The sequence below is a fragment of the Diachasmimorpha longicaudata genome, chromosome 17, assembly GCF_034640455.1.
Source record: "Diachasmimorpha longicaudata isolate KC_UGA_2023 chromosome 17, iyDiaLong2, whole genome shotgun sequence".
In the NCBI taxonomy this organism is placed as follows: Eukaryota; Metazoa; Arthropoda; class Insecta; order Hymenoptera; family Braconidae; genus Diachasmimorpha; species Diachasmimorpha longicaudata.
In genome coordinates this window covers 1,969,043-1,980,543 of record NC_087241.1, presented here as the reverse complement: position 1 = coordinate 1,980,543, position 11,501 = coordinate 1,969,043, and the positions used below count along the sequence as shown (strand labels likewise).

At 36.0% G+C, this 11,501-nt stretch overlaps 1 protein-coding gene across 2 annotated transcripts in view; it reads left to right on the top strand.

Annotated features, from left to right (window-relative positions):
• LOC135170401 (proton channel OtopLc-like) overlaps positions 1–11,501 on the top strand; it is a 29,922-nt gene that overhangs the window by 15,348 nt on the left and 3,073 nt on the right. For both annotated transcript variants that reach the window (XM_064136179.1, XM_064136180.1), the window contains exons 4-6: positions 4,446–4,662; positions 6,460–6,617; positions 8,924–9,143. In XM_064136179.1, the coding sequence (XP_063992249.1) occupies positions 4,446–4,662; positions 6,460–6,617; positions 8,924–9,143 (595 nt within the window). The remainder of the gene's footprint in view (positions 1–4,445; positions 4,663–6,459; positions 6,618–8,923; positions 9,144–11,501) is intronic.

The following is an 11,501-nucleotide window of genomic DNA, read 5'->3' as shown; positions in this document are numbered from 1 at the left end:
CTAGTGAGCTTGATCTGATCCTGAGGTCCGTTCAGCTGTAATCACCTTGATCAAGTTCGAATGAGATGGGTCTGATCTTATACTGAAGTCCGTCTGCTTGCGATTATTCAGATCAGATTCTGATCTGTTCAACTTGAGCGGAAATCGAGCATTGTGCTTACAATTGTCATCTGCTAGGCAGAGTACCGAGGATAAATGTCTATGTACAAAAAATAGGGGGAAACGCCTAGGTGCGCATGAACGGCAAGTGGTGCATACGTGATGACCGCTTGTTCGGGCTACAACTACTTATCCGGGGAAAAGAGAAAAAAATGGGGAATTTCTCTACTCAATAAATTCGCTTTCAGAAAGAAGGCTCTTTGTCGAAATTCCCGTGAACGTGCCCATCTCATCTGTGCCTAGCTAAAGGTGTCAATAATGAAAAAATGGTTAAAAGATGGCATGTACATTACTATGAACATGTTGTGACGCAACACCCACCGTGCAGCATAGTCCGAGCGTTCATTCGTTCAAATCCGGATCTGTTTGACGGGATTAACTTCTGATCAAGTTCCGGTTGTCTAGCCTCATCAAATTCTGATCAGTTGAGCCTGATAAAATTCACATTTGGTCATATTGATCAAGTTCGCATCAGATCCGATTGATCAAGTTCAGAACGAGTGAGGGCGTTACATACCCGATCAAGTTCTGATCCAGTTCTCGGATCAGTACCTGATTATACATGAGGTCTGACTTGATCCAAACTTGATGCAGACCTGAGTTAAATTTTCACTCGGATTGTTGATCCTAGATTGGTTCTCCGTCGCACGGATACACTTGCGACGGGGTGTTTTAACTCGTGGATTGGGAGCCCTCGGCTTCACCTCGGGCCAGCAACTTCACACTTGTTACCACCCCGTCGCACGTGTATCGAAATATATTATTTCGGCACTTTATTTGAAAATACATCTTTTATTTAAAACACATGAATAATTTTAAGATTCCTGCTTTCGGGTCATTTTTGTTACTACTAAAATCAGTTGAAGTCACAGAAAACACTAATCGTCAAATAGGAAATTTAAATAGTATATTTCGATTCAAGTAGGACGGGGTGGTAATGAACGTGAAGCCGAGGACTACTAATCACACGAGTTAAAAGACTCCGTCGCACGGGTATTCGAACTATACTTTTGTTAGTGATGTTACAGTCACCGAGTGGCGAACTGTGCCATTTTTCGTTTACTGGTAATCAAAAAGTCTTTTCGTTTACAAGTTGTTCCTTTTCGTTTGCAAGTAAAGGAAAAGGTGCGTTTGGACACGGGCTGAATGTAGCAGCAAATACAAAAACATAATATACGGGATTTTTAAACTCGTAAATTACGAGTTTCTATCTCGTAAATTATAATTTGAAGAAACGTGAATTACACTTCGAAAAAACGTAAATTACAATTTAAAAAAAAACGTAAATTACCATTTTGGGAACGTAAATTACGAGATCCGGGCGTAAAGTACGAGGTCCAACCTCCTGATTTCCATTTTTCGAAACCATAATTTACATTTTCAAACTCGTAATTTACAAGTTCAAGTCTCGTATTTTACCATTAGTTTTTTCCATGAATTGACGTTCAATTTTTGACTGAATCAAAGCAGCAAAAATTGATCTTATATTTTCTATGGTTACAATGACATGGAATATTATGTTCCACCCCTAGGCCGCAAAAGTGATTTTCTCGAATGAACTCTATAGTAGTCTTTCAGGTGACGTCGTGCTCTGAGGATTTTGGAGGTTTTGGCTTTCAGACTCCTTGTAAAAGACTCCTTGAAGTCATACTAAGGGATAAGGGAATGTTGAAATATAGTTACCACTTTTTATGTTCCTGATTTTATCGAACTAAACACGTCCTTGAAATCAAAGTCGGATTTTTTTCGGTGTGACTGGGTTATCAATGGTAATTATGGGCACTCTACACCTTAGAATTGAAAAAGAGGATTTACAAGTTACCAACTTGGTATGCACTGAACAACTCATCACGGTTTGCGGTCGGTGCATTGGGCTTATCTGTTCACTCGATCGACAGACTCGATTTCTAATTCGCTTCTGGAAACGAGTGAAACTGGTTGAATTCAACTGAACCGAGATATGATATACCTCTCGCTCTAAAATACAGCGGAATCATATTGTATATAGATAGATATGAATATATAGTTTTCTCAGTTTGAGTTTTATTTTTATTAGTTGAAAGTGATGGAGCCCGTATAACGGGTTAATTACACTGTCATTAACGTTACAATATCTATTTTACATTTTTGCTTTATGGCCTAATTCGATTTACATTCGTACATTACAGTCTTTAAAATATTTACAAATAAATTTGGTATATTTTTCGTGCCAATACCCGAAATTAGTATTTCCCATTTATTTATGTCTCGGCGCGTCTTGGGATATAAAAATCAAAAAGGGTCTTCTAATTTCATAGAGCTATTTAGCCATAAATTCTTCATTAACTAAAATCTTCCCATTCCCGACAATTTTTTCTCCTTACAACAAGGGATTATTTTTTCCCCCGAGCGTCGGTCTACTCTCTTAATGATTATTGACAGCAATTGGACTAATCCGCAAATTCACTGATCCCTTCTGCCTACTCCCTCTTCCCCTTCCACCTTGCAATTTTCCACTAACAAATTTCACACGAAATATTCAGACAGTTGAGAATGAACAGTGAGTGAAACAACATTGTAATTAAAACCCCAAGTGTATCCGGTATTTTATTTAGTATAAAGCATTTCTTATCAATCGTCTAACATTCCTTCCTATCCTCGTTAACTCAAGTGATACAAAGAACCGAATCAGCGTTTCACGTTTCCCAATGAATTGATTTTGCATCAGCAAACCAACCAAATTTACAACTTGGCTGGAATCAATTTTGATTATTAATTTGTGCCGAAACAATATTATTATATATTTATTCTGTATTCTCTCGGTAGTTTCACCGCTAAAAGGGCCTTTCCACTTTACAGACAAAACTAAAGACTTTAATGATTGTAATTTATGATTGATCTATGAATAATGTAAATTAATGTTGTAATGAAGTTCTATTTTAAGAGATCATGAATACGATTTTTTAAACTTCTGGATTGCGTGGACCTTCTTCACTTTCTGATTTTAAATCTCTTTTGTCATAAAATTTTTCAATTCTGGATGAGGAGAAAGCTCAATAAAAATGACCCGAAAATTTGTTATTTCTAGAGTGAAGTTTCACTAAAAGAAAAACTACCTAAAAATTAATTATATAATCGTTTTCAAGCAATCTTAGATTTTTTTCGCCAAAATCCTCCATTCTGTCCTTTTTCGATAATTCCATCCGCAATAAGTGCAATAAATTGTTCAGCAAAAGTATTTGAAGGCAAAATCCTCCACATCTCACAAACTATTGAAAAATCTACCCCATAGAAGTATCTACCTGAAAATTAAATTTTCGAGGCGTCCGAAAAACTTCACGATCAATATGTTATTATAATTTGTTTTACCATAACTGATTAACTCCAGAACATATCTGTAATATCGTTTTATTGACGCGATAGTCGATTCTTCTTTAAATTCGTAAGTGACCCTTCCCTGAGGTTGTAAGGCCCGGGTATACACAGTGGTACGCCAATGGTTTTTACGATATATCTCGCTTACGGTGAGTAACCCGAAAGTGATAAGTTTATAAGGTTTTTTTTTCTTTTTTTATTTAATGCATTCAAACCGTACGGTTTATTTTGCTACAGAAAACAATTTTTTCATTTACAAACTCGGTAATTATAAACTAGTATATTAGTACAACATTAAATAGGTTTTATAGTCTTTTAAATAGCCATTTTACATGAGATGAAAAAGGAATCAATTAGTAGTATCGTTTTTTGAGGAAAGGGACTAGAGCCATCTTCGAGTGCAACTTCGGATGGTCATGGGGCTCACAAATGTGTTCTGTGACTAATATTTCATAAAAAACAAATTTTTGTGTGAAGTTGTCAACAAGGATTTACTGACACTAAAGTGGGAAAATTTATGAGGACTACGTGCAAACCAAGAATTTTCAGAGATTAAAATATATTTTCTAGGAATGGGAAGAAGGTTACGCTATTCTGAAAAAATACAAAGATCTTTGACGGTCCTCTGAATATTTAGTTCCATATGCGACCGAACAATATCATAAAGAAAAACAAAATTTTACATCTCTACACACCTGTTCATAGGTTTATAAACCTGAAGGATTCCGCTAGCTTAAATAAATAAACTGTTTTTTAATTTATTATTTTAATAATAGAAGAATAACTGTGAACTTGATTTCTATCCCTGTTCGATAAAATGAATACAATAATTGACATAAATTATGAATTTCGGACATACTTTTATCCGATGATTATTATTATTATGTAATAATTTTAAATTTCAATTGTTTTATTTTTTTTTGTTACAACAGAGTATTTTTTTAATGTATCTCTACGTTGGAAGTATCGTGGTGATCATGAGTATCTATCTTTGGGTCCTCGTCGACAGTTGCGGAAGTTTGGCGAACTGCACCGATGACGCTGAACTTGGTACTGCGTCACTCACGAGATTTGGCTCCCTCAAGAGAGCCCACATATCGCGCTCCAAAACAGCGACCACGAGTTTCTACATTCGCGTCGGTGCACTACGTATGTACTGGCAGACTAGACGTAATAGAAAAATGAAGTTAAACTTCTTACTGATATTCCAAAGATGATTTTGTATAATTTTGTATGAGAGAAAAATAGCGAGACGAAAAGGATAAGAATGTGGTAGAGGGACCAAGTCTACTCTTTTCAATTCACATTTTATAAATTTATTATTTTGCAAAGTCCAATTATTTGTCATCGCTGGTCTCTGATGGATTAATGTTTATAATATTTAGAATTGGATGAATACCGTATAGTCAGGCCCCGATGCTTCACTCGGAAAAAATTAGTGGTAAATTACGAGACTTAATACGTAATTTACGAAATTTTTAAACTCGTAAATAATGATTTTAAAAAGGGAAATTAAGTCTAAAAAAAAGGTACTGTCATTTTTAAAACGTAATTAACGGTTTTTAAAACGTAAGTTACCATTAGGAAGTGGTAAATCACGAGATGCAACCCCGTAAATTACGTTTTTGTGGGACGTAAAATACCGTCGAATATCATGATTTGGACGTCTTTCCCCCTAATTTACAAAATCTCAATCACGTAAATTCCTTGATTGATGAAATCCTAAATTTAAGAGAAAAAAACCTTTTTTGCTAATAAGAAATCTTTACGTTCCTAATGGTTCTAAATCTCCTGGGCCCAACTTTCAGAGACATCTTTTCAAAAAAATTTCAAGACTATTTCGAAAGTCTTGCGAAAAACGCTTCTTAAGTCAATAATAAATTTGCAAGTTTTAAATTACTCCAATTGTCCATTAGCCTTCTGCAACTGTACAGATCCAAAGTTATTTGACAGTTGCAGATTTTTTATTGTTTTAATAAACGTCTTTCGCAATAGTTTGGAAATCGCGTTGAAAAATATTTGAAAAAATGTCTCTGAAAATTGGGTCTAGATGATTTAGCATAATTTAGGAAGACATGAAGATTTCATATTGGCAAAAAAAATTTTTTTTTGATTGCATTTACATATTTATCAATAAACGATTTTACCTGATTGAGATCTCGTAAATGATCAGGGAAAAAGTATAAATCATGAGGGTGGGCCTCCCCTTTTACCTCCCAAAAAAACGTTATTTCCTAGGTCGAATCTCGTAAATTACATTTTCGAAATTGTAATTCACGTTTTTTGAAATCGTAACTCACTGTTTTTGGAATCGTAATTTACGAGGTAGGAATTGGTAATTTACCACTATTTTCCTAGAATTGTTTTCTCAAAACCTTATATTTTTCCAAGCATCTGCCAAATAATTCTATTCCCAAAATCTTTCCAAAAACTTTATTACTTTTATTATTTAATCCTCCAAACTCCAGAAACCCAACGAATCATTTTATTATCCTTTTACTCCACAACCCTCTAAATCGTTTGATTACTCCTCAGTACTTTCTCCTACCTCGGGCCACTAATCCGGTACTTTCCCAAATCCTCAATACCTTGAATTCTTCAAGACGTCATACCTCTCCCTTGCTTCCGTAAGTCCAACCCTCAAGGCTCATCCCTCACCTGAATTAACCAATCAGCCACCTTGGGCCTTACTCCCTCCAGTACTCCTACCCCTTCTATCCGCCCTCAGAGGACTCTAACCCCGCGCCCTCTGCTCTCTAGTTTAATCAGAATAATTCGAACACTCTAAGAAGTAAGATCTCTAACCAAGAAGCTATCCAAAGAGTATTTTCAAAGTATTATATTTAGCTCTCATAATAAAGATTTCGTGTAAGTTGAAGTTTAACTTTTATCTTCAATCCGGAATCCAACAAAAATTAATCTTCAAATAATCTTCCCCTTTTATAGTCTTCGGTCTCGCCACTTTGGTTTTCAACGGCTTAGAAATGGCAATGCACTCGATGATGCAGGGAGTCGAGTGCCTCAACGATGTTGTTTTTGTACATCCAGTACTTCATGGACTTTTCACGTTCCTACAGATGCATTTTTTATTCGTCAATTCACAGGTAATTATTCAATGAATAAAATTCTCTGTCATTAATCACCTTTATGTGTATTTCAGTAACAGAGCGATACAGAATGAGATGGCTTTGTCCGAAAATGAAATTTTGTTGGAAAGTAATTCCGGACATTGCATTACAGATACACTGGACGGAGAGAAAAGTCGCAGAAAAATTACTGTGTCAGGAACTAGCATCGAGGTGTACTATTGCAAATGGGTTATTTGAAATAATAACTGTGGGAATAATTTAAACTATTTCTTTACTTTATTATTTAACTCAAATAACTGTGCTCGGAAGACATATCCGGTCTGTACCGATTCCTTAGAGGAACTAACTAGATTTACAAAGGGAAACAACACCCTGGACGTTTTTGCCACGTGCTCTCAAAGAGTCCTATTCATTCCACTTTGTCTACATACTTAAAATCAAACCTAAACACCATATTTTACACTTCCCACAATTCCAACCCATAAAAATATTTTTCAATTTAAAGTATAAACACTCAGAAGAGAATGAGATTGATTTTTAACTTCCCGATAGGAAGTTATTGGTTTCACCCCGAAAATAAAAAATCGTAATTTTATGAAATGTCGACGTTTCATGACCAGGAGAACACCCCCCGATGATTTTTAGCGTGATGTCTGTGTGTGTGTGCGTGTGTGTGTGTGTATGTGCTCACTTTTTTTCGTTCACGCTCCCAGGCGAACGGTAAGCGCGATCGGAATGGGGGTGGTCGCGATCGATAGATGTCATCGAGTACAAGATCGGATTAGTTTGGGAGCGAAATGCCCCCACCCGTTTTTGAGTTGTTTCAAAAATAAGGATTATTTTGATCTTTCAATTTCTTTCGTTCACGCTCCCGTCCAAGCGCGTGATGCGATCGAGGCGGTTATGGTCGCAGTCGATGTCCATTGACTTTGTCTGGATCCCATTAGGACGGGAGTAAATTCCCCCCACCCCTTTTCCGTTTTTTTAAAAGTGAAATCCTCTCACCCTTCATAAAACTTATGAACGAGGGTGTCCAAATGTCTAAGTTAGTATTTCAGCCTATCGGGAAGTTGGTTACGAGGCTCGTCAAGGGCCGAATAAAATAAAAAATCGTGTTACGAATCGTGTTGAGAATTGGTCGAGAATTGGTCGTTAGTAGTTCGACCCGTAATGGGTTACACCGACTCCAACACAACGCAACAACATTGGGAGCGAGCGTAGCGAGCGACCAACAACTCAGACAGATTTTTGTTTTCTGTTTCTTTCATGAAAAATTCAACATGTAAAATGCTCGAATACTGGAATGTCTCATTCACACATAAAAAATCCTATTAATCCCATAATTTTTTTATTACATTTTGTAATTAATTATATGGAGCTTCATAAAATTAACAAAACATTACTATCAAATTTGGAGGTCTATCATATTTTATTTTAGTTTAAATCAAAAATTAATAGAAATCCTTTAAAAATTTCTATCTAGATCAGTTTATCTGATTGTGCTTTCCTTCATTTTTTACTGTGCCGCGCAGAAATTTTTCGTTAACTCATTGTCATTGATTAACGACGAGCGCCGAATATACCCGACTATTGCCGAAGTTGGTCTCCATCATGGCGCCTGTTTCATCAGCCATGTATCGTCCATCTTCTCGTCGCCTATTAGACCTTGAATTTGTATGAAGCCGATATATAAGTTCTCCTAAACCGATAGAGAAATTTTATTTGACGACATAATAATTGTTCTTCGAGCTGAAGTTTACAGATTATAAGAGATTGTAAGGCACAGTAATTTTTACTTGAATTACGCGATAAAAATTCATCGATTTTTCTCTCCGTGTGATATACACGGAAAAGGTATTATGGACAAAAATTTGACTTGTAGAGGGCCAAACGTGGGATGAAATGACAATTAACCCCATTTTAAGTGACGTATTATCGAAAAAATAACACTTGGGAGGTTAATTTTTGTGATGAAACTAACCTTCATCCCTCGTTTCACCCCCTGGAGGTCTAATTTTTTCCTAAAATTTCTTTCCGTGTACTATTTCCCATCAGTATCAAATGTTTTTTATATCAAAATGTGCAAAAAAGAAACGTTTCGGTCACATGGAGCTTCCTTGAAAACTTACCTTTTCATATGGATTGATGGAAACTGCATGTTTGAACCTTTTGCATCACCCTGACTGAACAGGACATAAAATATACAAAAGTTAATTTTGGATGATTATATTATTGTTTAAAAGTAAAATGAAAACTACAATTTCTACAGTTTCCCAATTTTTTTTTCATTAAAAATAATATTATTTGTATATTCTTGAAAGGTTTTGGTCGAACGCTTTGGATTGGTCGCTCGATTTGGTTTTATTCATCTGGCAGCGACAAATATCGCTGTTTGGGCAAGACTAGTCATCTGGAACTCTGCACAGGAGTGGACGTATTTCGTTCACTTAGCACAAAAAGGCTCAGAGAATACCTCATCACCGTTTAATCTACGGACTTTCTCTGGTTCATTGACTCGGCATGTTCGTGATAATTTTAAACGTAAGTATTGAAATGCAAGGGCTGAGGGATGGGTGAAGTTCAGGTAGCTTAGAGTAAACTCATTACTTTCTTGATAAATCCTTACGAAACATTATCAAGTTTTCACTCAAATAAATCACAGTATGTTGCCCAGAAAACTGAAGAACAAGAATTTAGAAAATCATAATTCAAAATACTTCAACTTAACTGTGAAAAAAAAATCGAATAGCACCAGTATTAGAAATGAGATAGTTATAATTATGTAGGATCAATTGTTGGAGTATTTTATAAATTATCAAATAACAATTAACTTTATCAAAACTTTTAAAGAAAATATAAGAACACGTGACAATGAATTTATAATCTGCTCTGTGCTACTCCTTCAGAATCTCTCGACGAACTGCCTTCTCCACCGATCTCTCTTCCAAAAAGTCGAGTTTGTTTTTTTCTTTATTTCCCTCTTTTAAAACTAATCACACAAAGGTCTCACTTATAAAACTAAAGCAATTTTTATCCTAAACAATGAGCGCATTGACGCTCAGGATCACACTTCTGCACTCCTGCCCCCGTTCACGCTTTAATGTGTTCCACGTTATGTGACCTAAACATTCGTCGATATTCGACACTTAAAATTACTAAATACATACTCTTGAAAAACTAAACTAAACTCTCTCAAAACTTAGCGCTCTTTTACCTAGAACTAAAACACAAAGGGTACAAAAACTCTCCTATAAAAAATACGAGAACACAAAAAAAGAAAGAAATTCTTAGTTACTACAATTATTCTAAACGTGTAAATGTTATTTTATTCTTTTGTATTTTATACGCTCGAAAGGAACAACCGCTTTGGTTCACTTCCTTAGAGGAACTAACTAAAAAGGCTAAAGGGCCACAACACCCTGGACCTGATGACTCACATTAACAATAGCCCCACTCATGTACCTCTGTTTAGACCCAAGAAAACATCATACCCCAAACTTCTCAGAATTTTCACCCATAAAAATATTTTCTAATCACAAGTGAATAAAAGAAATACAGATCGTACAAAGGCCTATTTGAAGCTCGGAGTGACTACGTAGTTAGGTGACAAATTATAACTAACTTAAAAGTAAAGAAGTCCTGAGTTTTATGTGTCTGAAGATCTGCGGAAAAACAGAGGGGAAGGTTTTGAGAGATGTGTGGTAGGGTCTAAAATGTTTGCGAATTCCCCAGCGGATTAGGCTTTATCAGAGGCAATTTCATTTAAGGTATGTCCGCTAAGGGTTATTCAATTGGGGAATTTTCAGGAGGATTAGGAAAGAAATTGCATAAGACGACATAATAGGTTTTCTCAGGTCTGAAGTTTACACCGAGATTGTAAGGCAGCACAGTAATTTTTATCGCAATCACACTATAAAAATAATGAGCTTTTTCTCTCCGTGTACGGCAATCAACGTCACTTTTAATAACCAGAATTTTCCTGTCGTGAGAAGGAGCAGATCTACGAATCTCGATCGTCGCTATACTCTCTCCTGATGATTAATAAACCACTCTAACTATTTATGTTGGATGACTGATCTTTTTTGTGTGGAATAAAACAAAGACAAAAGTGGGTATGAGTGAGATGGGAGTATGTCGCCAGAATGAGTAAACCTGGACTGTAATATTTAGACGATTGACAAGATTGGAATGTTTATATGAAGGTATCGAATGCCCGTAGCGTGATAGAAGAAATCCCCATTCCTATTTATAAAAGCAGAAGCACATAAATGAAGTTCGTCTGAGTCGAAATCGCGTAAGGTCTTTCCCATTGGCTGATTAAATGAATGAAGTTTCGCGTTAGTCGAAAAGGCGAAAACGTTCGTGTTCCTAAAAGCATCCATTGTGAATCAAGTTACCTCTCTCATCATATTTATACCAACGACTTTCACATTCGTTCTTTTACGGTGTGATCGCCCTTCATCAGTCTATGAAAGCACAAGCACATAAATTAAATTAAATTAACCACAGAAGTCATCGACTAACTTCATGTGTAAGACTTTCTCCTAATTGGTCAATGTGTTTGAGGTGGGAAATCAAAATCGGCAACGCGAAGCGCGCATTCGGTCTCATGTGAGACTAAGCGGAAGAGGGAAATGATTTTTGGGAATGAGTGCGAGGTGTGTGGCATGCCTTTCTGTATTCATGCGTGTCCTATGAGTGGAATGAGTTTGAGAGACAAATAGTGTGACAGAATGAGAAAGAAAAGTATTATAAACAAATGAGTATGGATGGTGCGAGAGGACGATCCATGAGTCAGTCTGAGGATGAGAGTTGACCAGTTAAGATCCTGGATCTTTATTATACCCGATTTAATTTTCATTATCACTCAATATTTTAAGTCTGATTAAAATTATTCCT